This window comes from Heterodontus francisci, chromosome 16 (assembly GCF_036365525.1).
Source record: "Heterodontus francisci isolate sHetFra1 chromosome 16, sHetFra1.hap1, whole genome shotgun sequence".
NCBI lineage: Eukaryota > Metazoa > Chordata > Chondrichthyes > Heterodontiformes > Heterodontidae > Heterodontus > Heterodontus francisci.
This window is the reverse complement of record NC_090386.1, coordinates 54539196-54566617: the sequence shown is the minus strand read 5'-3', so window position 1 is coordinate 54566617 and position 27422 is coordinate 54539196. Positions and strand designations below refer to the sequence as shown.

General features: G+C 43.3%; 1 protein-coding gene across 1 annotated transcript in view; it reads right to left on the bottom strand.

Annotated features, from left to right (window-relative positions):
• Positions 1-27422, bottom strand: part of cdh26.1 (cadherin 26, tandem duplicate 1) — a 123936-nt gene that overhangs the window by 53406 nt on the left and 43108 nt on the right. Inside the window, exons 9-10 of the mRNA XM_068048521.1 lie at positions 19627-19793; positions 8120-8248 (exon numbers count right to left, since the gene is read on the bottom strand). Coding sequence (XP_067904622.1) covers positions 8120-8248; positions 19627-19793 — 296 coding nt within the window. The remainder of the gene's footprint in view (positions 1-8119; positions 8249-19626; positions 19794-27422) is intronic.

Below are 27422 nucleotides of genomic sequence, written 5' to 3'. Positions count from 1 at the left end.
AACCAATTTTATCTGCAGCGCCTGTGGAAGAGTCTGTCACTCTAAAATTGGCCTTTATAGCCACTCCAGGCGCTGCTCCACAAACCACTGACCACCTCTAGGCATTTACCCATTGTCTCTCGAGACAAGGAGGCCAAAGAAGAAGAAAAAAACAAAAGTTCTATCATTGAAATAAGTTATGTTGACTTTGGAATATTATAGGCCAGTTATGCAGAGATACAGCACCGAAACAGGCCCTTCGGCCCAATGAGTCCGCGTCAACCGTCAACTACCCATTTATACTAATCCTACATTAATCCCATTTTTTCCCTCTCGCATCCCCACCTTCCCTCAATTCTCCTACCAACTACCCACACTAGGGGCAATTTTTATACAATGGCCAATTTACCTATCAACCCGCAAGTCTTTGGCATGTGGGAGGAAACCGGAGCACCCGGAGGAAACCCACCCGGGTCACTGGAGCTGTGAGGCTGCGGTGTTAGCCACTGCGCCACATATATACACTATACATCTTGCAGTAAAATAGTGTCAGCTTTGCATTACAAAATTGTAATACATAAACTAAACGTCACAATTTTAAATGGGTGCAGGAACAGAGAAACCTCGGGATTTGCATTCAGAAATCTTTGAAGGTGGTAGACAAGTTGATAAGGCTGTTGAATAAGCATACAGAATACATGGCTTTACAAAGAGAGACATAACATACAGTGGCAAGGAAATTATGCAAAACCTTTATAACTCACTGATTAGACCTTAGCTGGAGTATTGTGACCAATTGTGGCACCACAGTTTCGAAAGAATGTCTAGGTCTTGAACAGAGCTGAAGAGATTTACTAGAATGGTACCAGGTATGAGGGACTTCAATTACCTGGCGAGACTAGAGAAGCTGGGATTGTTCTCATTAAAGAAGGTTAAGGGAAATTTATTAAGCATCTGATTATACTGTCACACAGTAATCCCAGATTACACATCAGCATGCACAGATCTACCCCCTTAGTTTAAGACCAAGCAACTGCGAACAACAACCTCATACATACGAACATCAGCGAGTGGTCAGTTTGGCAATGACTCAATGTAGCTCTTTAACTGGCAACCAAGTTGCCTTTGACTGCAGCCCCGAGTATCTTTTTACAACATCTTTTATACCCTTTTTCAGGGTGGACCTTGGTGTTATATTGATGGGACTTTATTGTGCTATAAAGGTCCTCCTCAATACAAAATACCCAATAGAAAGTCGAGTTCTTTGTCTAAACCATGGGGTCAAAGCTTGCCTTTATCTTATCCACCTTCCATGAGCTTCCAGAGCCTTCGAATGTGCCTTCTATCTTTTATCAACCAGATCTTTCCAACATCTTCCCTTATCTCATCCTGTGGTGTTGCCCATGACCAGTTTCACAACTGCCTCGAGACATTCTCTCTCTGGTCTTCAAACTAGCTTTCAGGAGCTTCATTGTTTGTATTTGCCTGTTATCAATTGTTTATACTTAGGGCTGTTCAAAATGGCTGTCCAATCCAGCTGTTCTCATTTCTTATCAGACTACTGAAACATTAAGTGCTTCACTAAGGTCCACACACTAATTAACTTTCACAGCCCACAGGCATGTTAATTAGGCAAGGTGAGTATGGTTGTTTGTTTTGTTACTTCCTCTTAATCACCCATTGGCCTCAAGGTCCGACATGCCAGCATCTGGAGATGTTAACAGTTTGTTCCTGCCCCAGGTCTTCCTGACCTGTGAAAAGCAGCTTGCAGCATTCAGCAGTTTTATTTTAGTTTAAAAAGTCTTCGGTCTTGCGAAGTATACTGGTACAAATAATATTCAATTCTTCATTTTGGTTAAGTTACAGCAAACTGTACTGCAGTAATCAGTATTCTTACAATGGGTGCAACGTAGAAGTCAACTCAATGGGTCAGAATCTGCGATCGCAACTGAATTGAAGTTGCTAAGGAGGTAAGCAGCAGGGGTGTTGTGCCCAAGTCTTAGATGCAATGTAGGAAGCAGTTTAATGATCTAACCAGATCAGGAAAAGCAAGAACATTTGCTGAATCAAATACAGCCTGTGGTTTAAGTCACCAGCCCCTTTCACTCTTTCTTGCTAAGCTTATTCCATCCTATCACTTATCGCACTCACTCAATTTCCAGCAGCACTCAGCCTTTGCTTTCTATACACTTCATCACCTTCCCATTTATCCATCCACTGTTGCCACTCAACCGGAGCGTTGGTCCTATAGAAAGTGAGTCGGGGGAATTAATAAGGGAAACTAAGGAGATGGCAGATGAAATGAACAGGTATTTTGCATCGGTCTTCACTACAGAGGATACAAGTGACATCCCAGAAATAGCCGTAATCAAGAAATGGAAGGGAGGGGGGAACTCAAGAAAATTATAATCACCAGGGAAGTGGTACTGAGTAAATTGTTGGAGCTGCGGCCTGATTAGTCCCCAGGTCCTGATGGACTTCATCCTAGGGTCTTTAAAGAAGTGGCTAGTGAGATAGTTGATGCAATAAAAACAGAAAGTGCTGGAAATACACAGCAGGTCAGGCAGCATCTGTGGAGAGAGAAGCAGAGTTAATGTTTCAGGTCTGTGACCTTTCATCAGAACTGGCAAAGGTTAGAAAAGCATTAGGTTTTAAGCAAGTGAAGGGGGTAGGGGGGATGGTGGGGAAGAGAACAAAAGGCAAGGTGTGTGACAGGGCAGAGCATAGGAGAGATTAAATAACAAAACTGTCCTGGGACAAAGGCAAAGAGTATGTTAATGCTTGCGGTGAAAGACAAAGCCTTAGACCAGAGAGAGTGTTAACAGCAGAATGCTTTGTCTTTCACAAGCATTAACACACTCTTTGCCTTTGTCCCAGGACAGCTTTGTTATTTAATCTCTCCTATGCTCTGCCCTATCACACACCTCCCCTTTGTTGTCTTCCCCACCATCCACCCACCCCACCACCCCCTTCACTTGCTTAAAACCTAATTCTTTTCTAACTTTTACGAATTCTGATGAAAGGTCACAGACCTGAAACATTAACTCTGTTTCTCGCTCCACAGATGCTGCCTGACCCGTGGAGTATTTCCAGCACTTTCTGTTTTTATTTCAGATTTCCAGCATCTGCAGTATTTTGCTTTTACTGATATAGCTGATGTGTTGGTTTTCATTTTCCAAAATTCCCTCAATTCTCAGAAGGTTCCATTAGATTGGAAAATAGACAGTGTAACTCCTTTATTCAAAAAGGGAGCGAGACAGAATGCAGGAAACTAAAAGCCACTTAGCTTAACATCTGTCATAGGGAAAATGTTTGAAGCTATTATTAAAGACGTTATAGCAGGGCACTTAGAAAAATTCAAGCTAATCAGGCAGAGTCAACATGGTTTTGTGAAAGGGAAACCCTGTTTAACCAATTTATTGGAGTTCTTTGAAGAAGTAACATGTGCTGTGGACAAAGGGGAACCGGTGGCTGTACAGTACTTAGATTTCCAGAAGACGCCACAAGGTATCACATCAAAGATTATTGCAGAAAATAAAAGCTCATGGTGTAGGGGGTAACATGGATAGAAGATTGGCTAGTTAACAGGAAACAGAGAGTAAGCATAAATGGGTCATTTTCTGGTTGTCAATAAATGGTGTGCCACAGGGATCAGTGCTGGGGCCTCAACTTTTTAAATTTATATAAATGACTTGGATGAAGGGTCCGAAGGTATGATTGCTAAATTTGCTGATGACACAAAGATAGGTAGTAAAGTAAGTTGTGAACAGGACATAACGAGTGACATGGATAGTTATGTGAGTGGGCAAAGATCTGGCAAATGGAGTATTATGTGGGAAAATGTGAAATTGTCCTAAATAGGCAGGTAGAACCAAAAAAAGCATATTATCTAAATGGTGAGAGATTGCAGAGTTCTGAGATGCAAAGGGATCTGGGTGTCCTAGTGCATGAATCGCAAAAAGTTAATATGCAGGTACAGGAAGTAATTAGGAAAGATAATGGAATAGTATTGCTTATTGTGAGGTGAATGGAATGTAAACGTAGGGAGGTTATGCTTCAGTTATACAGGGCACTGGTGAGACCACATCTGGAGTACTGTGTACAGTATTGGTCTCCTCATTTAAGGAAGGATGTAAATACATTGGAAGCAGTTCAAAGAAGGTTTACTAGACTAATTACTAGAATGGGTGGCTGTCTTATGAGGAAAGGTTGGACAGGCTAGGTTTGTATCGTTACAGTTTAGAAGAGTAAGAGGCAACTTGATTGAAACATATAAGATCCTGAGGGGTCTTGACAGGGTGGATGTGGAAAGGATGTTTCCTCTTGTGGGAAAATCTAGAACTAGGTGTCACTGTTTAAAAATAAGGGGTTGTCCATTTAAGATAGAGATGAGGGGAATTTTTTTCTCTCAGATGGTCTTGAGTCTTTGGAACTCTCTTCCTCAAAAGGCAGTGGAAGCAGAGTCTGAATATTTTTAAGGCAGAGGTAGATAGATTCTTGATAAGCAAGGGAATGAAAGGTTATCAGGGGTAGGCGCGAATGTGGAGTTGAGGTGACAATGAAATCAGCCATGATCTTGCTGAATGGTAGAGCAGGCCCGAGGGGATGAGTGGCCTTCTCCTGGTCCTAATTCGTATGTTCATATGTTATGCAGTATGATGCACCTGTTTCATAGCACCCTCATCAAATGCACTGCATCCATCGGGTGAACACCACACCTTCACTGCTCACAGGCCTTTTTTTTGCCCCTTTTAGGAGGAGAACGCAACATGCAGGGGCTCACCACAAATAGTCTAGCTCACTGATGCAGAGGAGGAGACTATGGAGATAAGTGCATTCCTCTCAATCAGAGTTGGAGAAACAGGGAGTTTGCAGACAGATGGTGGCAGCATTACAATTATCTCTGGCTTTATTTCATTCATGACTGAACTCTGAGAAGGCTGAATATGGCGATTGTCAAGACTGCGATTTTTCCATGACTAAATCATATCCTTTTCTTTTGTCTTTCAGGGCCGTCACGCACAACAAGTGCCACAGGACGTGCATGTTGATTCCTCAGATGACCTCATTTCTTCTGAGGGTGCACCATCACAGGAGATACAGCCATCCCACACTGCAAATATTTGCACCCAGACAGTTAGTTCTATTTTCACCTGGTAATTCACACTTCACAAATAAGCACAAGCATTCACTAGTGGCTGGGACAGCAGTGGAGAGTCCATGTCAGGTGCTGCAATCCTGTCCAAGCTCTGCTCAGCCGGACACAGATGCTGAACTCCACAGGCTATCTTTGAGAAGGGGGATGTTAGAGGTGCTTCAACAACGTAGCCAGGTACTGACAGACATGTCACTCATACGCTCCTAGCGGAGAGGATCGAAGAGTCTATGGCCTTACAAAGCGCTCCTGATCTCCACCAAGCTGCCTTGTCTCCCTATGGCTGTGACTGCAATCTTTGGCGGAGCCCTTCAGGGACTAGAAAACCCAGAGGCGGTCGACCAAAAGGATCTCAGCAGTCAGAGTAAAGATCTTAGCCGTCTGCATCTACCCCTGTGGAAGGCATACAGGATGCACCACGTAGCAACAGTAGGAAGTGTAAATGCAACAAATTGTAATTCACCAAAGGTGTATTTGACAAAATGTTTTGTCGCTAAATTTCATTTTTTGATAATTCCACATTATCCGAGTACCTGCTTTTATGAACTTTGGACTTTGTAGTATGGTTATTTTTTTTTAAATTGTGATCTTTAATGCAGTGTAAATTCTACCCAGAGACAAGCCAGAGGTCTTGGTTACCATGAAGATCAAGGGAGCCAGATCAAAGACCCTTTTGAAAGCAGGGTGCAAGGTTGTAACACCTACAGGACAATGGGTTTCGCTCTCCTAGACTCGCAGACTGCAAACAGGGAGCTAGGGGCTCTAAAAATGCAAATTCAAGTTGCAATTTTTAACACCTGGAGGCTTTGCTCTGGCCAGACTTGTAAAAGGCTATTGATTTTGTTCAAGATAAATTCAACAGGCTTTCCTAGGTCTGGAGGCAGGCAGAAAGGAAGACACAAAGAAAACAACAGAAGCTGCACAACCTAAGCACAGAGAGAGAGAGAGAGAGAGAGAGACAGAGAGAGAGAGAGAGAGAAAGAGAAAAAGAGAGAAGTGGCTACTCTCAGCACACTGATACAGCACAAGGCTGCAAAGATTTGAACCCGGTTCAAAGGCTCAAGGTTTGTGGAGGAGAAAAGACCAACAGGGTCACCAGTGATTGCCTTATTAACAGAAGATCAGTGGAGTATTCTCAGATGAAGTCAGCGAAGAGGTCATTAGCTTGTTAAGGATAGCTTTGTTAATAAAGAAAGGAATCAGTGCAGTTGTGTTTAATGATATAGATGTAATAGATCGGGATGTAGAATCAGTTTGGGTGGAAATAAGGAATAGCAAGGGAAGGAAATCACGGGTGGGGGTGGTCTATAGGCCCCCAAGGAGCTGCCTCTCTGTGGGACTAAGTATCAATCAGGAAATAATGGAGGCATGTAAGAAGGGCACTATAATTATCGTGGGTGATTTTAATCTGCATATAGACCGGACAAATCAAATTGGCAAGGGTAACGTGGAAGACGAATTTGTAGCATGCATCAGGGATTGTTTCTTAGAACAATACGTTGCAGAACCTACCAGGGAACAGGCTATTTTAGATTTGGTAATGTGAAATGAGGTAGGATTAATAAGAGATCTCATAGTTAAGGATCCTCTAGGGGGAAGTGATCATAACACGGTAGAATTTCAAATTCAGTTTGAGGGTGAGCAACTCCGATCACAAACCAGTGTCTTCAACTTAAACAAGGGCAATTACAGAGGTATGAAGAAAGAGTTGTCTAAAGCGGGCTGGGAAAATAGACTAAAGGGAAAGTCAGTAGATGAGCAGTGACGGACTTTTAAGCAGATATTTCATAACACTCAGCAAACATTTATTCCGGTCAGAAGGAAGGACTCGAAGACAATGATGAACCACCCGTGGACAACAAAGGAAGTTAAGGAGAGTATCAAATCAAAAACAAAGGCGTACAAAGTGGTGAAAAGGAGTGGTAGGCCAGAGGATTGGGAATTTTTTAGAAACCAGCAGCGGATGACTAAAAAACTAATAAAGAGGAAGAAAACTGATTGCGAGAGTAAATTGGCAAGAAATATAAAAACAAACGGCAAGAGCTTCTACAGGCATATAAAAAGAGAGTAGCGAAAGTAAATGTGGGACCCTTAGAGGATGAGACTGGGGAATTAATAACAGGGAACAGGGAAATGGCAGAAATTTAAACCAATATTTTGCATCGGTCTTCATGGTGGAGGACATTATAAACATCCCAACAATAATCGATGAACAAGGTGTAAGTGGGAGGGAGGAACTTGTAACAATCTCTATCACGAGGGAAAAGGTGCTTGTCAAGCTGATGGGACTAAAGACAGACAAGTCGCCAGGACCTGATGGCCTGCATCCCAGGGTTTTAAAAGAAGTGGCTGCAGAGATAGTGAAGGCATTGGTCATAATATACCAACACTCGCTGGATTCTGGCCTTCCTCTTCTGATGTGGTGTCAAACACTTTCAGCTACCTCCCCTCCTGATCTTGTCAGTTTGCAAGTCTCCAAAGTTGTATCCAAACAAGAACTCTCTACCAAATGTTTGCCAGAGGAACTGAGACACCAGTTGTAATCATTGAAGTTTCATTCAGATGGGGCAGTCACAAGTTTAAATACCCACCTGAACTGCAGCTTAATCCTGCGTCCCTTTCACTGGTCAGTTTCCCAAGCCCCAGGAAACACATGCTGGGGATGTTAAATTTAATTTACAAATGTCTCATTAACATCTTTTAAAGACTTTAATTGCAACGTTATCTAACTGCCCGCCAGCAATAATTTGATTTCCGACTCTGGCGAGCAGCTGACTCGCAGGATTGCATCCGTTAAACCTGAAAATGGGTGCATTGGAACTGGGTTGCAGCTGCAAATGAAGGATTTTAAGTGCCCACCTGCCTTCAAGGCACCTGTTCTTCAAGGTTAAAGCTCCCCCTCAACCCAACACACCAACCCACAACCCCAACATCCCCCCCCCCCCGCCCACCGCAACCCATGTACACCTCTGTAAAAATACTTACACTTTCCTGAGTCAAAATCGGAGGATTATTATTGGAATCTATCACATTAATCTGTACTTCTGCACTGGAAGACAGTATATTTAGTCCATTGTCTCTTGCTTTAATGACTAAAGAGTAGGATTTGAGGGCCTAAAACAAAAATAACAATCAGATATAAAACACAACTGACATCTTATTTTTAAAAATTACCATGCCCCATCAACATCTTACCATTAAAAAAGGTAATTACATGACTATTACATGAGTTGAGTGCATTTGTTTATTTTGGATAAAGCTGGAAAATCTTTTTAATCTGCAGTCTGTGAAAAATTTAAGTTTTCTGTTAATCTATAATTGACATAATGCATCAGTATTGTCCAAATGTAATACATCCAACACACTAGACTGGATTTCTCTCTGAGAGCCCTCCTGAAATTGAATGTGATTGTGGCAGAAAATGGGGTAAAATGCAGCCAGGCCTACCTCTGCATCCTGTCCCAAGTTCCATTTCTTTCCCCTACCACCCATGATCAACAGGTGCATTGAAAATCAAAAACTCAGCAGGAAACACCCTCAGGAGTTAAGGATTGTATTAGATTAAAAGAAGAACCTTACAATGTTACAAAAAAGAGTAGCAAGTGTGAAGATTGGCTGTGTTTTAGAAACCAGCAAAGGGCCACCAAAAAGTTGATAAAAACGAAATAATAGAACGAGAGTAAACTAGTCAGTAATATAAAAACAGATAAGAGCTTTTATAGGTATGTAAAAAGAGTAGCTAAATAAGCATTGGTCCCTTAGAAACAGAGACAGGAGAAATTATCATGGGGAATGAGGAAAGTCAGAGGCTGTCTTACAAGGAAAGATTGTACAGGCTAGGCTTGTATCCACTGGAATTTAGAAGAGTAAGAGGCGACTTGATTGAAACATATAAGATCCTGAGGGGTTTTGACAGGATGGATGCCGAAAGAATGTTTCCCCATGTGGGAGAATCGTAGAACTAGGAGTCACCGTTTAAAAATAAGGGCTCGCCTATTTAAGACAGAGATGAGGAGAAATTTTTTCTCCCTGAGTGTCGTGAGTCTTTGGAATTCTCTTCCTCAAAAGGTGGTGGAAGCAGAGTCTTTGAATATTTTTAAAGCAGAGGTAGATATATTCTTGATAAGCAAGGGGGTGGAAGGTTATCAGGTGTAGGTGGAAATGTGGAGTAATCAATTCAGCCATGAACTTATTGAATGGCGGAGCAAGCTCGAAGGGCTGATTGGCCAAATCCTGCTCCTAATTCGTATGTTCCTAAATATTTTGTATCTGTCTTCACAGTAGAAGACACTAGTTTCATGCCAGAAATGGACAGTAAACTAGTGGCTAAAAGGAGTGAGGAAATTAAGGAAATTAATATCAGCAGAGAAAAAGTATTGGACAAACTTAAGGGACTAAAATCTGACAAATTCCGGGACCTAATGGCCTACAACTTAGGGTTCCAAAAGAGATAGCTGCAAAGATAGTGGATGTGCTAGCTATGATTTTCCAAAATTCCTTAGATTCAGAAACAGTCCCATCAGATTGGAAGTTGGAAAATGTTACACTGCTTTTCAAAAAAGGAGAGAGAAAACAGTCATTGGAAAAATGCTGGAATCTATTATAAAGGAAGTCTTAACAATGCACTTAGAAAATCACCATTTGATTCGAACAAGTCAACATGTCTTACTAAGGGGAAATCCCGGTTGGCAAATTTATCAGAGTTTTTTGAGGATGTAACTAGTAGGGTAGATAAAGGGAAACCAGTAAATGTAGTATACCTAGATTTCCAAAAGGCATTTGATAAGGTGCCACACAAAAGGTTGATACACAAGATAAGGGCTCCTGGAGTTGGGGGTAATATAAGCATGGATAGAGGATCAGTTAATGCACATGAAGCAAAGAGTGAGCATAAACAGGCATTTTCAAGATGGCAAGCAGCGAATAGTGGAATGCCGCCAGCATCAGTGCTGGGGCCTCAGCTATTTAGAATCTGTATTAATGACTTAGATGAAGAGACAGAGAGTAATATATCTAAGTTTGCTGATGATACAAAGGTAGGTGTAAAGGTAAGCTGTGGAGAGGACACAGAGAGGTAAGAAAGAGATATAGACAGGATGGCAGATGGAGTATAACGTAGAGAAATGTGAAGTTATTCACTTTGGTCGTAAGAATAGAAAAGCAGAAAATGTTTTCAAAGGTGTAAAACTTATACATGGTGATGTTCAAAGAGACTTGGGTGTGCTTCTACAAGGAACACAAAGTTAGCATGCAGATACAGCAAGCAATTAGGAAAGCAAATGGCATGTTGGCCTTTATTGCAAGGAAATTGGAGTATAGGATTAAAGAAGTCTTTCTACAATTGTACAGGGTTTGGTGAAACCACATTTGGAGTACTGTGTGCAGTAGTGGTAGTGTCTGGCTCTCTGGCCATTTATCTCCATTCGGCCCCTATGACCACCGCTTGCCAGGACCATCTGGTGAAAGGTGGTGTTAGGCCCAAAGTAGTGGGAATGAGGCCCTCTAATTTGTAGATGGAGAGAGAGGGTATAAGGGAGGCCTTCTCTCCCTCCAATTCAGCCCCATATACTTACATTTTTAAGCCTCAGTCTCTGCTGATGCCTCTAAAGCCAAGGATTTTCTTCATCTTTTGGGCTCTTCTTTTCCTTGAGAACCTCTTCCTTCCTCTTCTGGTACTCCAATGCTGTTTTAGAGTTGCATTGTTGTAAGCACTGCCTCGCCTCTCCTTTCAGCACTGGAGGGCTTCCTCTCAGAGGCAGGATCCTGCTGGAATCCTGTCCCGCATGCCAAATGACACCTGGCCCAGGAAAATAGGTGGAGTTGGAGGGGCAGGTGGATGTTCTGCCCGACCACTACTTTATCCTAAGGAGGAGAATCCCGCCATTGTAGTTTTGAACCAGAATGTGAATAGAATAGCCCATTTTTTCCTCCAAATTCATCTATCTTCAAATTGCTCCTCCTGGATCCACAAGGATACCTTAGAACTCCCCTGCCCCGGGTTCGACTCCAAACCCCTCGCCCCTGACCGCAATCAATTGTGCACATTTTGATTTTCCACTTCAGGTTCTCAACCCTCCTTGAATGATAGGGGTTTTCCCGGAATCAGTACATTAGTGAGAGAGAATCTTAGATCGAAGGATCAAGATGTAGAATCAGTTTGGGTGGAGCTAAGAAACAGCAAGGGGCAGCAAACATTGGTGGGAGTTGTTTATAGGCCACCAAACAGTAGTGGTAATGTTGGGCACAGTATAAATCAGGAAACTGGAGGTTGCAATTTACATGGGATCTACAGAAATAATGGGCAAAATCAATTTACATATAGACTGGGTAAACTTAATGAGCACTAATGCTGTGGAGGATGAATTCCTGGAGTGTGTATGAGATGGGTTTCTGGAGCAGTACATTGAAGAACCAACTAGGGATCGGGCTACTTTAGCTATAGTATTACATAATGAGAAAGGGCTAATTAATAACCTTGCTGTAAAGGAGCCATTAGGAAATAGTGACCACAATATGATACAATTTTACATTAAGTTTGAAAGTGATATAGTTCATTCTGAAACTAGGATCTTAAATCTAAACAAAGGAAACTATGAAGGTATGGGGCCAGTTGGCTATGGTGGATTGGGAAAATGCACTAAACGGTTTGACAGTAGACGGTAGGCTAGTATTTAAAGAAGTATTACATGGTCTACAACAAATAGGCATTCCTCTACAACACATAAACCCAACAGGAAAGATGAATCAACCGTGGCTAACAAAAGAAGTTAAAGATTGTATTAGATGTAAGGAAGTGGCTTATAAGGTTGCCAGTGAAAAGGAAAAAGATGAGGCAGGACAAATGTGGGTCCATTACAGGTGGAGACAGCAGAATTAATAATAGAGTAATTAAGCAGAGAAACTAAACAATTACATTCTGTCTGTCTTCAGGAACGTAAATCACCAGAACTTACAACCCAGCAACTTATTTATTCCTAAGAAACATCATTTATTTTTTAAACCAGTTAGCCATTGTTTTTTTTGCATATATGTATGTGTGCATGACGGTTAGGATAAATAAGAAGTTATAAGATCTTTAGACATCAACTTATCTCAATAGTGTTTAAGATTTAGTTTATTAATAAATAGTTAATTTGTTGTTGTTTAAAGATACATGGTTTGGTTTGTTTTATTCTGGGGGGTTGATAAAGTCTTTAATTTGGCTAATTTCCAGTAGGTGGGAAAACTTTAATAATATCTATGACCTTTGGAGTGATAGGAATGTATTGACAGTGCGTTGCTCCCGCCTCGGTCGTAACACTTGCCACAGAGGGAGTGCCACAGACGTTCATCAGAATAATCCATGGGATGGCGAGATTGTTTTATGAGGAGTGATTGTGAAAACTGGGCTTCTATTGTCTTGAGTTTCGAAGAATGAAAGGTGATCTTATTGAAACATACAAAATTCTTACAGGGGCATGACAGGGTGGATGTAGATAGGATGTTTCCCCTGGCTGGTGGGTCTAGAACCAGGGGACACTCAGAGAATGGTGAATCTTTGGAATTACATACCCTAGAGAGCTGTTGAAGCTCAATCGTTGAGCATGTTCAAGACAGAAATCGATAGATATCTGATACTAATGACATCAAGGGATATGGGGAAAGAGCGGGAAAGTGGCGTTGAGGTAGACAATAAGTGGCAATCAGCAGGAGCTCTCCTTGCCCATGTTTGACCCAATGCTAGGAGACGTCATGGGGCGGAAGTCATTTTCGAGGACTCCCAGAGCCACTGTGCCACCACCTCTGATGGGTCTGTCTGTTGAGGTAGCCATGATCTAATTGAATGGTGGAACAGGCTCGACGGGCTGAATGGCCTACTGCTGTTCCAATGTTCCTGTTACGACCAGGTGAGAAATGTGTCTAGGGGTCTGTTACTATCTTCACCTGGTCTTATTGTAACAGGGTTTAATTTTAAACACACTGTTTTTAGCTCCCCCTTTGTGAATCCTTGTTCACAACTTTCTAATTATAAGGCAAAGAAATGAGCACAAACAGGCTTTCTTTGGTTTAAAGAAGAAAGATGAAATTTATTAAACCTTAAGCTTAACTCTAATACAGTTCACGACTACGGACATACAACGTGCCCATGACAGAAAAGAGAAGAAAAGATAAGTAAAACAGTTTGAGGCAATATCTTGTTATTGTTTCTCAAGCTCGTTGTAGTCCTTGATTGAAGATATGGTCTTGCGTTTCTTAAAACCTTGTTCACGTAGGAAACCTTTCTCTCTGAGTTTCACCTGTTTTCACAAGATTCAGTTCCGTGGGAAAACATTAAGGCAGGAAGAGAGGAGAGGAGATGTTTTCAGTCCATGAGTACACAGCATTCTCTGCTCCAATTCCTTTGTTGGGAGTTTAAATTCAAAAAAAACTCGCAGTTTGCCCAGCGGGTTAGAATGTGACTAGGTCCTTATATAGAACAGTCTCTTCAACTTCCTTTGTTGGAAGTTCAAATTGTCTGCAACAGCCAGTTAGTCATGTGCCTCAGTCTTGGCAGGTGGGGGGGGGGGTGGGGGTTTGCCTGACACCTCCACACCCAGGGGAATGAAATGCTATTTGAAGAAAATGTCACATTTCATTACAGAGTTTGAGAGAAGTATAAGATGCAGAAAGAAACCATGCTTTTCTCTCATTCATTTCCATTCATTCACCAATCCTGAAGTTCATAAAAAATGGTCCCTTCTGGGTGCCAGGGCTGCTTTAATTTCCCATTTTTCTTTCCTCAGGAGAGTTAGTAGGGGGGGTGGGGGGGGGGGGGGGGTGGGTCTATCCTGAACTCCCTGTTTCATGCAAAAACTTTTGGCTTCAGGGAATGGGTGGTTCCCTTTTTCTCTGACTGTGGGGGAGGAGTCTCTGTTATTCTCCCCTTTGTTCTCTGGCACACTCCTACTTGCAGTTATTTGCGCAGATTTAACTGCATTCTCCTGTGACACTTCAACTAGGTGTGGCATCACCCTCACGGTTTCTCTGCCCCTTAGAGGTTCCTGCAAATGTTGTTAGCAACTCTGGTGGGTGCCTCTAGAGTCTGCATTCACATAAGAGGATGTGGGGTCTAACTTTTCACATTTTCCGGGGTTCATTGACCGGTCAGTAGGGGTTTTCATCCATGTTTCTTCCCGGAGTTCCGGGCTTTGGTTTTTCGTATACCGGCATGTACGGCTACTATAGTTGCGTGGGCCCTTAATATTTCTCCCCGGTACCTCTGTGGCACCACTAACTGGTGAACTACTGTCCACTCCTTGCCCTCAGGTCTGTGAGGAGAACTGCATTTCCTCATCAGTACCTCATTCTTTAAAAAGTAGCAGTCAGGGACTCCCTCTGCTTCAGTTTCAGATTGGGCAGCCTATGCTAACTCTCGCAATACCGGGTCGGCTCGCTAAGCTTCACGTAGGGAAAATCCATTTAATTCATTCCCTGGCTCTCCTAACTTTCCAAAGAAAGTCTCGGACAAGCAGACCTCATGGTCATTTGCCTGCAGTGACAATGCAGATGCCTCTGGGATTTAATCATGGCCTGACCCACTACACATTCAGGGACTCTGCAGGAGACCATCTCCTGCCACCGCCCTGTCTCTCTAACCTCCTGTAGTCTTTCTTTCACTACCTTCACCCATGCCAGATCATTACCGAGGAGCAGGTCAACCCCGTCCACAGGGAAACTAGGGGCAATCCCTACAGTCTCCGGTCCCGATACTAGGTTGCACTCCAGGTGCACCCAGTGTACAGGTACAGGCATACACTGCCCTCCAATACCATTCACCACCACCATTTTGGTGTTCACTGCACTATCTGGGGGAAAGATCAGGCCTTTTCCCAGTAAAAGGGATCTGGTGGCCCCTGTGTCCCTAAGAATCACTATGGGCTTGCTTGCCCCACTCGAGGGGTATGGGGTTACTTTCCCTTCAGATACAAAACCCTGATAACCTTCAGGAATCCTATTAACTTTTCCTGCATTGGCCATAGTAAGCTTCCTGGGTTGCACCATTACTGCAGTCAAAGCCACAGCTTTTTTCGTGTTTTCCATCAGGCCCTCATCTTCACTAAGCGGGTGTGCCCTGACTAACCTACCGGTTTCCCCTTTAGTTTCCAGCAGTCGGCTTTTAAATGCCCTGCCTTGTTACAATGGAAGCACACAGGTCTCTGGGTCTCACTCTTGCTCACAGCACCTTCCTTTTTGGCTGGAGAAGGGCCCCTGTGTCTCCTGCTTTCCTTTCTCTTCCAGGATTGCCTGGACAGATATCACCTTCCCACCGTTTATCCATTTCGGATTTGTGGGGTTGACTAGGAAAGATTCCCCCCTGGGAGAACAACTTATAAATTAAAGCAAACTCATCAGCCAGAATGGCCGCTTGCCTGGCTCCCTGAACCCGCTGCTCCTCGACATGAGTTTTTATTGAGAATGGGAGTGAGTTTTTAAATTCTCTGAGAGTCTCATAGCTGAGCTGTATTTTTAAAGCCCTCAGTCACTGGTCAAAAGCCAGCTGCTTGCTTCTTTCAAACTCCAAATAGGTTTGATTGGCTTGCTTTTTGAGGGTTCTGAACTTCTGGCGGTAGGCTTCGGGTACTAATTCATAGCATTTTTGATCAGTTCATAGTTTGATGAACTCTCATCTGGCAGCAAGGAATAGACCTCATGGGTTTTTCCAGTTAGTTTGCTTTGCAGTAAAAGAGACCAGGTCTCAGCTGGCCATTTTAGCTGCCTTGCCAATTTCTTGAAGGACACGAAAAACGCTTCCACATCTTCCTCATTGAATTTTGGAATTAGTTGGGCGAGTTGTAGAAATCTTGTACTCAGTCCTGAATTCCTGAATTCTAATCTTCCATATGGGCCAACTTTCACTAGGGTTACTCTGTCACCCTCTAACTAACTCAAGCTGCTTCAGCTCTCGCTCTTTTGATTCTTTCCGGAATATTCTTTCTTTCTCTCTCTCTCGTTCCCTCTCCTGTCTTTGTTTTTCTTCACATTCCATTTGGAAGGCCCTCTCTTTCTCCCTCTCCTGCCTCTCTCTCTCTTTTTCCAGCCTCTCTCTTTCTCTTTCCTTGTCTTCTAATTCAAGTTTCTTTTGTTCCAGTTGTATCTTTGCTAGCAGTACCCTGTATGGGTCTGCTTCTAACACTGCTTCTGCTTTGTCAGATTCAAGGAATTCAAGGGGTCTGTTACTAGCTTCACCTGGTCTTATTGTAACAGGGTTTAATTTTAAACACACTGTTTTTAGCTCCCCCATTGTGAATCCTTGTTCACAACTTTCCAACAATAAGGAAAAGAAATGAGCATAAACAGGCTTTCTTTGGTTTAAAGAAGAAAGATGAAATTTATTAAACTTTAAACTTAACTCTAATAGGGTTCACGCCTACGGGTATATGACGCACCCACGCAAGATTGCACATATGATATAAACACGCACATAGGGACAGAAAAGAGAAGAAAAGATAAGTAGAACAGTTTGAGGCAATCTTGTTACAGTTTCTCGAGCTCGCTGTAGTCCTTGATTGAAGATATGGTCTTGCGTTTCTTTAGGGCCCAGTAGTCTTCTTAAAACCTTGTTCATGTAGGAAACCTTTCTGTCTTTGAGTTTCACGTGTTTTCACAAGATTCAGTTCCATAGGAAAAGATGAAGGCACGCAGACAGGAGAGGAGATGTTCTCAGTCCATGAGCATATGGCGTTCTCTTCTCCAATTCCTTTGTTGGGAGTTCAAATTCAAAAAAAACTCCCAGGTTGCCCAGCAGGTTAGACATGTGATTAGGTCCTTGTATGGAACAGTCTCTTCAACATCTTTTGTTGGAAGTTTAAATTCGCTGCAACAGCCAGTTAGTCATGTAACTAAAACTGTTCTGACTACTTCCATGTATTGGGGAAGCAACTGCTGGGTCCCCATTGTTTCAACATTGTCTGGTGCTATGCAAATCTCCTTCCAATCAGGGCTTGCAATTTTTAAGTTTTAGTTCACGTAGCGAAATAATGTGTGCCTCAGTCTTGGCAAGTGGGGGGGTTTGCCTGACAGTTCCTAAGAACTGTCCAAGTCAAAATAAGTCAAAAGACCTCCTGTTGTGTTGTTAACTGGTTATACAGTTGAAAGAATCCCCCACAAAATCAGTGTATCACTGAAGAGCACCACAATGACACCTGAACCTGTTCCCAAAATCCCACTTAACTGGTTATCAAAGGACTCAAAAGAGCTTTTATTGGCAAATGTCCTGAGCTGTATAGAGAGAGAATGGTGGCTGCTGATAGGCGGCTGTAATGAGATGGACTGTCGATCCATTTAGTAGCCCAGAAAGCATCTATATTAATATGTTGGCGCATATTTCTCAATTATAACCATTCATTTTGCCAGCATAAATTCGACAAGCACATGTAAATTAGGGAATCAGTATGTGGTGATGCCAAAAGTCCCTGCCTCACCTGCATTAGTTCCTCTTTTGCCCTTATAAAATTAGCAGCCAATCAGTATTCAGGACTGCTGGTGTTGTTTAAAAAAAGGCAGAAGCAAATTTAAAGTGTCTAATATCTATATTTGTCGATTTTAAGAAACCTTGGTAATCTTAACCCCAAAAGTGTGGGATTTGGGTCAGGTAGTAAGTTAAAAACGTTAAAAATCTCAAACCTGCCCGTTTCCAGTTTTAAATCTCAGAAGGCAGTCAGTCACTGAAAGTTTTAAAGGAGGCTGCCAGCCATTTAAACATGCTTTCTATTTTTAACTTCCTGGCCGTGGGAAAAATGACAGGTAAAAGGCGAGAAGGGCTAGATCCACACATGCCCTTACAGCACTGTTCGTGGGTCAGGAGGAGCAGGAGTAATTCCTTTCAAGCCAACAAGCTAACCTGAAATCACCCCTGCAATCTGTCTAGCCTCCAGCTCCATGATGGTGATCCCCCATCCCTCCATAATCACTGACCCACCATCCCAGCAATCACCAACTCCCCCCAGTCTCCCCCCATGTGCCCTGCAATCACCAACCATCCCCCCACACCCTGGAAAACTTTACTCCCAGATTTCCCATCCAGAACTCCTCCCACTTCTGCTCTAAACGTGCTGCTAAGTAAATATCAAGGTCCTTATTTCTGACCTGATTTCAATGTTTAGTCTAATTTTCTTATTGTCAATGGCTTTCCCTGGACCAGAATATACTGGGAGAGGTGTGCATAACACTATTTGTCCCAGCAACGACGATTGTAAAGATTCACTTTACAAAGGAAGTTGTTACTAAGATATATCACATACTGCAGCATTGACTAGCAAACTAAGAACGCACCACCTGATCTCCACATTCAAAATGGCACAGGAAAGACTAATTACATAGGTCATGAGCCCAATTTTAAGCCTCTCTCAGGAAGATTGCCATTGTGTGCTAAACCATGTTTTGTGTTATGAGCTCATGCACAGTGAGTTTAGAATGCTGAGATTATTTCCAGAGCAAACCCTGATAGCTGATGAAGAAAGGAGATTTCCATCTCATTACTCTTGACAGAATTCAAATCCAGGTCTCAAAGTTGAAAACATTAGGAATTATCCCATTGTTACAGCCAGGCATAATATTTAAGATATTTGCATTAAATTTGATACAACGGCTTACAAATTTATTGGAACATAGGAACATGAGTAGGTCATTTAGCCACTTGAGCCTGTTCTGTCAGTCAATCAGATCATGGCTGATGAGATCATTATGGTTGTAGAACATAGGGCTGAATTTTCCCAGCCCACTGGAGATGGACTGGGAGGGGGAAGGGCTGGCAATATGATGGGCAAGACGTCAGGAGGGGAGCCTGGCGTCTTCCCACTGCCATGCCTTATTTACAGTGGCAGGAACCTTGGTGGTGCCAAGGGCCATTTTTTGCCCCATCCCACGTCAGGAGGGCCTGCTGTCATGTGGGGAGACTGCCAAGTAAACCCTGGTGGCCTCCCAGTGGGCTCCGGGGGTGAGGGAGGGTTGAGCGGGGGGAAGGGGGCCTCCTTGATGTGTGCTCCATGGCCCACGGAGGAGGGCTCCCAGTGACAACAGCTGCATCCTCGCGGCAATGGCACCACCGGTGCACCAAGACCCCCAGTGCCTTCCAATCGCCGAGGCCTGCCTGCCTGGCCCTGGATTCCCCCAACGAAACTCACCTTTCTTTGAGGGTGCTTCACTATTGAGGTGCCCTCTCCCTGGTGATGCGGCCACAGCAATGGCCACCACTAGGGCAGCTCTTGCAGGGTGGAGGGGGGCACCATCATCAATTCGGTGGCAGCTCTGGCATCAACCTGTTAATTGGTCATCATAGGCAAAATGCTGCCCCAGGGTCCCACCACCCGAAAAATTCAGCCCATAATTTTTAATTGATACTTAATTGCTTATATTAATTGTCCAATTATTAAGATTATTTTAAATGGGTTTTTTTAATTACATTTCCAGAAGCATAAACAATTCTGTGATTCAGAAAAGTGACAATTTTTTACATATGGATACATAAAACATACCTCATAGTTTAGACATTTTCGAAGAATCATGGATCCATTCTCTGGGTTAATTTCAAACACATTTGATGGTATTGTCGGATTTTGAGAAACAATTGAGTAGGAAACTTTTCCATTACCAAGTCTTTCATCATCAGGATCTACTGCTTCGACTCTGAAGATTTCTTCACCTAAAGTATAGAACATGAATTACTCAGTAAATATGCATTGAGTAAATTATGCCTCCAAAAACCAGTGTTGCTGTCTTCACATCGCTTTAAGAGATACGTCTAGTGGAAACAAAAGATACTGGAAATGTTTGGCAGCTTGGTTAACATTTGACACAGAAGATACATTAATGTTTGGAGTGCAAGGTTTGCTCTCACCTCCAGCACGATTGCACCTGAAATATTAATCTTTGTCTTTCAGATGTTGAAGGAGTTTCTCTGCATTTTCAGCAATTTTTACTCGGCTTTCCAGCACACACTTTCCTTTTCAGTTTTACAGTGTGTAACCATTTGTTGTGATCATTGCATGTTCAGAAACCAAACACAGTCTCGGAAAATACACAAGCGTCACTTTGGTTCAAATGGTATCACTGAGTGGTGACGCACATCAGGACTTGAAGGGATAATCTAAGCTGATACTTCTGTGAAATTTTGAAGTAGTGCTGCATTGGTACTGATGCCCCATCCGCCTGTTCAAAGCAAATTAGGAAATTGTGCTGGTCTTTCATAAAAATTACCATGGAAATTGCCTCTTGTGTTTGCCTATATAACAATAGCGACAAAACATCAAAGTAATCTGCTGCATCTGAAGGGACATCCAAGAGATGTAATATTATAAATGCAAAAGGAAAGAAAGACTACCCGGTCTTCAGGGGCAAGCTGTAAACCTCAAGTGACCAGCAGAAAAAAGATTTATCAAGCTTCATGATTTTTGGAGCACTTTTCAACAGCAAAGATTTGAAAATAAGAATTATTTTTAATGTTGGGGTGTTGGGAGGGGGTTGGATGCATGGAGACATTATGTAGGGATTCATTGCACTCATTGCTGCCCAAAGTTCAGCTCCCACAAAGTTTTGTGGCCTTTCTGAAGGAGTATCCAGCAGCAGGTGATAACTGGAGTATGCAAATGAGTATGCTACCTGTTTGTACCTCTAGTCAAACCCCTCCCTTTAGATGTCTACTAGTTGTGCTAAGCAACCAGGCAGCAAGAGATGTGAACTGTATGGGCCAGGAGTTTCCATGAATTGGCAAGGAGGGGAAGGCAGGATCAGAAGTTGGTGGTGCTGGTGCTCCTGCTCAGATCCCTGATCTCGCCCAAATCTAGAGCTAGCTGGCGGGGGGCTGACCATTCACTGGCCAGAGATGGGGACTGACGCATCAGCCACGGTGTCAGCTGACATAGCCGGATGTGCTGGCACTATCTTTAAAGGGAACACAGCTTCAAACCTCCTTTTGCACATGCTTCCACACTTGCTTCAGGCCATCTCCTTCAACACCTGCAGCCAATAGTGCAGCCCTCCCAATAGGAGAAAGCCAAGAGGTCAGCGAGGCAGGCAGTGAGGGCCTGAGGAACGACACTTGTCGGTGCTAAACTTCAGAAACCTGGTTATGGAAGGATAATGCTGGAGCCTCTATTTACTCAGTTTCACGTTTACTGTGCAAAGTAAAAGGATTACAAACATCTAGCTCCTCACACAAAACCATCCACCAGTCTCAGTGAGTGTCTGCTTATAAGTGCTCAACTAAGACCCTAATTAACACCCTTCAACTGCATATAATAAAACCATTGATATACAATTAACAGATTCCCTTCTTTCTTTTACAATACAATTTGGATTAACATGCTCAAACAACATTTCAAAAATAAATCAAATATTATGCAGCAAGAATTAACATAGTCAAAGAACATTTCAAAATAAATTAAAATAAATTCCATATTGGGTACGAAGTATTACATTGACAGACACCCTTCCTCTAGCACCCCAAACAATTTCTTTGCACTAGCATTCCTTTTTGTGAAATAATGGAATAGCTGATGACCTGCAGCTACCCATTTAAGTTTGGCGATTTCCTTTCTCTCCAGCATTTGTTTAAATCCAGCAAGGCCAATACGTAGGCTTTTCTCACTCGCACTTCCTGTAGAGTGTACATTATCCCACAAAGAACGATTATCCAAATAACATTTCCTGGGTATCCTATCTTCAATATGTCCCTTTTTCAGAATTTCTGAATATATTTGACAAATAGAACACCAGATCAACTGCCTCCACAAGGCCCAGTGTTTCCACAGCTAACATGCTTTTAAAAAACAGTTTTATTTTCTTAGCCTCCCGAGCTAAAGAACATTTCCCATTTTCAGCCTTCAGAAATATTATGAAGGCAGCTGCACTCAAATACCCATCAGCAAGATTAGCATGTGAAGCATCACTAAAATTATCAGCTTCGTGTTCTTTGGGTCACCTAAGGATGGGAACTTCAGTACACATTTCTCCAGATTTAGTTTTTCAATGTTTTATTTGCTCTTAAAACATTCTCAACTTTTGGATGTTTCATCATTGTGCTTAACTCCAGCATATCAAAAATAGCATCAGGCCTAGTCTGAGAGTACAACCAGTTTAATTGACCAACCAAGCTTCGCAATTGCTCAGTCTCTGCTTTAGATAGATCATCTTTCTGTGACGACCTAACACGATTAACCAGGCTGGGAGTAACACTCTCTAAATAGGATTGTTAATTCAAACTTAGTCCAGGCTTAGTCTGCTTAATATCTAAACCAATATATTTAAAGGCCCCTTCCCTTCCCTTCCTCGACTTCTCTGTCTCCATCTCTGGGGATAGGTTGTCTACCAATATCCATCATAAGCCCACTGACTCCCACAGCTACCTCGACTACACTTCTTCACACCCTACCTCCTGTAAGGACTCCATTCCATTCTCCCAGTTTCTCCGTCTCCGACGCATCTGCTCTGATGATGCTACCTTCCATGACGGTGCTTCTGATATGACCTCCTTTTTCCTCAACCAAGGATTTCCCCCCACTGTGGTTGACAGGGCCCTCAACCGTGTCCGACCCATTCCCCGCACCTCTACCCTCACCCCTTCCCCTCCCTCCCAGAACCGTGACAGGGTTCCCCTTGTCCTCACTTTTCATCCCACCAGCCTCCATATCCAAAGGATCATCCTCCGCCATTTTCGCCACCTCCAGCGTGATGCCACTACCAGTCGCATCATCCCCTCCCTTCCCCTGTCAGCATTCCGAAGGGATCGGTCCCTCCGCGACACCCTGGTCCACTCCTCCATTACCCCCACCACCTCGTCCCTGTCCCAGGGCACCTTCCCCTGCAATCGCAGGAGGTGTAATACCTGCCCATTTACCTCCTCTCTCCTCACTATCCCAGGCCCCAAACACTCCTTTCAGGTGAAGCAGCGATTTACTTGTACTTCTTTCAATGTAGTATACTGTATTCGCTGCTCACAGTGTGGTCTCCTCTACATTGGGGAGATCAAGCGCAGACTGGGTGACCGCTTTGCGGAACATCTCCGCTCAGTCCGCAAGCAGGACCCTGAGCTTCCGGTTGCTTGCCATTTCAACACTCCCCCCTGCTCTCATGCTCACATCTCTGTCCTGGGATTGCTGCAGTGTTCCAGTGAACATCAATGCAAGCTCGAGGAACAGCATCTCATCTACCGATTAGGCACACTACAGACTGCCGGACTGAACATTGAGTTCAATAATTTCAGAGCATGACAGCCCCCCATTTTACTTTCATTTTTAGTTATTTTTTCTTCCTTTTTTTTTACATTCCTTTTTACATTTTTTACAATCTTTTTTTGCATTTATTTCATTTCATCTTAGTTTGTTCAGTTTGCTTACCCACTGTTTTTTTCAGGTTGTTTTTCTTCAGGTTTGCACTTGCTGCTGTTCAATATTCAGTGTATTCACACTTAATCTGTACTAATGCTTTGTCTTTCAACACACCATTAACATATTGTTTGCCTTTTCTCCGTGACCTTTTGGTCAGCTATGTGGCCTGGTCCAATCTGCACCTTCTCCTTTGTTATCTCTTGCCCCACCCCCACCTCACTTGTTTATAATCTGTGACTTTTCTAATATTTGTCAGTTCCGAAGAAGGGTCACTGACCCGAAACGTTAACTCTGCATCTCTTTCCACAGATGCTGCCAGACCTGCTGAGTGATTCCAGCATTTCTTGTTTTTGTTTCAGATTTCCAGCATCCGCAGTATTTTGCTTTTATTTAAAGGCCCCACAAGCCTGACTCCCAATCTTAAATTCTGCCCTAATCTTATCTCAAATCTTATTTTACCTAATCTCAAAATCCACAGTACCACCCCATAAGAAATCATCAATGTGCATCATGAAGATGCCTGAAAGTTTTCCTTTATGATATCAATAAAACGTTGCAGGATCTGCTTTTAGTTGAACACAACCAATTTTCAACAAAACAGAACTCACCGAGAAATACCACACCCTGGAAGCATCATTAAGGCCATAGACGCATTTGTTCAGTTTCCATAATTTTCCTTCTGAAGCTGCTGCCTCTCTAGGTGGTTCCTCTGAAAAGTATGACCTTGCAGAAACGCAGCTTTTATGTCAATGGATCTACACTCCCATGAATATGTGGCCAAAAGAGCCAAAACGATTTTCAAGATTACTTTTCCAGCTGTGGAAGAGTCCACTCGAACATCGGAATCACTCAGTTGCTCTTCAAAACCCCTTGCAACTAGCCTTATATGTTCCACCCGGAAGGACTTTTTCGATACAAATCCAATCTATATGACAAGGCTGGCAGTTCCCTATCTGGTACCTCAGAATAAATTCCAAACTCTCTCCAACTCTCTAATTCATGATACGAACATACCAATTAGGAGCAGGAGTAGCCACTACACCCCTCTAGCCTGCTCCGCCATTCAATAAGTTCATGGCTGAACTGATTACTCCACATTTCCACCTACCCCCGATAACCTTCCATCCCCTTGCTTATCAAGAATCTATCTACCCCTGCCTTAAAAATATTCAAAGACTCTGCTTCCACTGCCTTTTGAGGAAGAGAATTCCAAAAACTCACAACCTCTAAGAGAAAAAATTTCTCCTCATCTCTGTCTTAAATGGGCGACTCCTTATTTTTAAACATTGATTCCTAGTTCGAGATTCTCCCACAAGGGGAAACATCCTTTCCACATCCACACTGTCAAGACCCCTCAGGATCTTGTATGTTTCAATCAAATCACCTCTTACTGTTATAAATTCCAGCAGATACAAGCCTAGCCTGTCCAATCTTTCCTCGTACGACAGCCAACCCATTCCAGGTACTAGTCTAGTAAACCATCTCTGTACTGCCTCCAACGTATTTACATGTTTCGCTTCTCTTATTCACTTATCCGCAAGTTTATTGGCAGACACAAAAACTTCACGGTCATGAACACTTCTGCTTCTGGTTCTATTCCGAGACTACTCTCTAGCCTTCATTTCATTGTGGAATCTATTCAAACTACGGACTCTATTAGCACTTTGATGTATTTCGAAATTACTGTTAGAAAATCTCCCTCGTACTTTATCGGAGGTTCTTTCTCCAATACGTGATCACTTCCTTTTGTAAGAATCACTTCCAGACCCCTCTTAGACCATACACTGCACTTTCTTACCCTCCACTCTTTCACCCCATTCTGCCAGTCCATGGGCCTTGCTTCTTGGCCATCATCTTGAATATTTAACCAATAGTTAAATTTGCCTGTAGATTTTCCTGCATATCCCTCCATTTATTAGACCCCTCTGGAATATATATCACTGAGCACCTACTCAAGATAATTGGCCTTTGGATGCGAAAGCTCGTTCCTGTGCATCATGATTGGTCACATTACTATCCAACTCTTAATCTACCATATTCTGTGCCTCAGGACTTTCATCACAAAACACATGAGTATTTGAGTTACAAGGTGCCTTTTTTCCCTTTTTCAGCTGCTCAGATTCTGAGATTTTGTAATCAACCCCGATTAATCGTGAGGAATGAACGTTAAAAGTTTGATTGCCATACTTGATAGCTACTATCTAATCAACACGACCGATTACCAGGGCCTTGCATTCCCTATGGCTGTCTCTTTTATAATAGACCAATCTCCTGAATTAAATTCCACCTCAGATGGCCTTGTACAATGCCTCAGAGCTCTGCAAATTTTCTGAGACCTCAGCCTTGATGAAAGCCCATCTCCCTGCATGTTCTTCTTCTTCTTTGGCCTCCTTGTCTCGAGAATGCCTGGAGGTGGTCAGTTGTTTGTGAAGCAGCACCTGGAGTGGCTCTCAAGGTCAATTCTAGAGTGACAGACTCTTCCGCAGGTGCTGCAGAAAAAATTGGTTGTCGGGGCTGTCACACATTTGGCTCTCCCCTTGCGCTTCTGTCTTTTTTCCTGCCAACAACTAAGTCTCTTTGACTTGCCACACTTAAGCCCCGCCTTTATGGCTGTCTGCCAGCTCTGGTGATCACTGACAACTGACTCCCACGACTTGCGATCAATGTCACAGGACTTCATGTCGCATTTGCAGACGTCTTTAAAGCAGAGACATGGATGGCCGGTGGGTCTGATACCAGTGGCGAGCTCGCTGTACAATTTGTCCTTGGGGATCCTGCCACCTTCCATGAGGCTCACATGGCCAAGCCATCTCAAGCTGGCTCAGTAGGGTGCATATGCTGGGGATGTTGGCCGCCTCGAGGACTTCTGCGTTGGAGATACGGTCCTGCCACCTGATGCCAAGGATTCTCCGGAGGCAGCGAAGATGGAATGAATTGAGACGTCGCTCTTGGTTGACATACGTTGTTCAGGACTCGCTGCCGTGGAGCAAGGTACTGAGGACACAAGCTTGATATACTCGGACTTTTGTGTTCCGTGTCAGTGTGCCATTTTCCCACACTCTCTTGGCCAGTCTGGACATAGCAGTGGAAGCCTTTCCCATGTGTTTGTTGATTTCTGCATCGAGAGACAGGTTACTGGTGATAGTTGAGCCTAGGTAGGTGAACTCTTGAACCACTTCCAGAGCGTTGTCGCCAATATTGATGGATGGAGCATTTCTGACGTCCTGTCCCATGATGTTCGTGTTCTTGAGGCTGATGGTTAGGCCAAATTCATTGGAGGCAGCCGCAATCCTGTTGATGAGTCTCTGCAGACACTCTTCAGTGTGGGATGTTAATGCAGCATCGTCAGCAAAGAGGAGTTCCCTGATGAGGACTTTCTGTACTTTGGTCTTCGCTCTAAGACGGGCAAGGTTGAACCACCTGCCATCTGATCTTGTGTGGAGGAAAATTCCTTCTTCTGAAGACTTGAACGCATGTGAGAGCAGCAGGGAGAAGAAGATCCCAAACAATGTCGGTGCGAGAACACAGCCCTGTTTCACACCACACAGGATAGGAAAGGGGTCTGATGAGGCACCGCAATGCTGAATTGTGCTTTTCATATTGTCATGGAATGAGGTGATGATACTTAGTAGCTTTGGTGGACATCCGATCTTTGCTAGTAGCCTGAAGAGACCACGTCTGCTGACGAGGTCAAAGGCTTTGGTGAGATCAATGAAAGCAACGTAGAGGGGCATCTGTTGTTCACGGCATTTCTCCTGTAACTGGCGAAGGGAGAACAGCATGTCAATGGTGGATCTCTCTGCTTGAAAGCCACACTGTGCCTCAGGGTAGACACGTTCAGCCAGCTTCTGGAGTCTGTTTAAAGCGACTCCAGCGAAGACTTCCCCCACTATGCTGAGCAGGGAGATTCCACGGTAGTTGTTGCAGTCACCACAGTCACCCTTGTT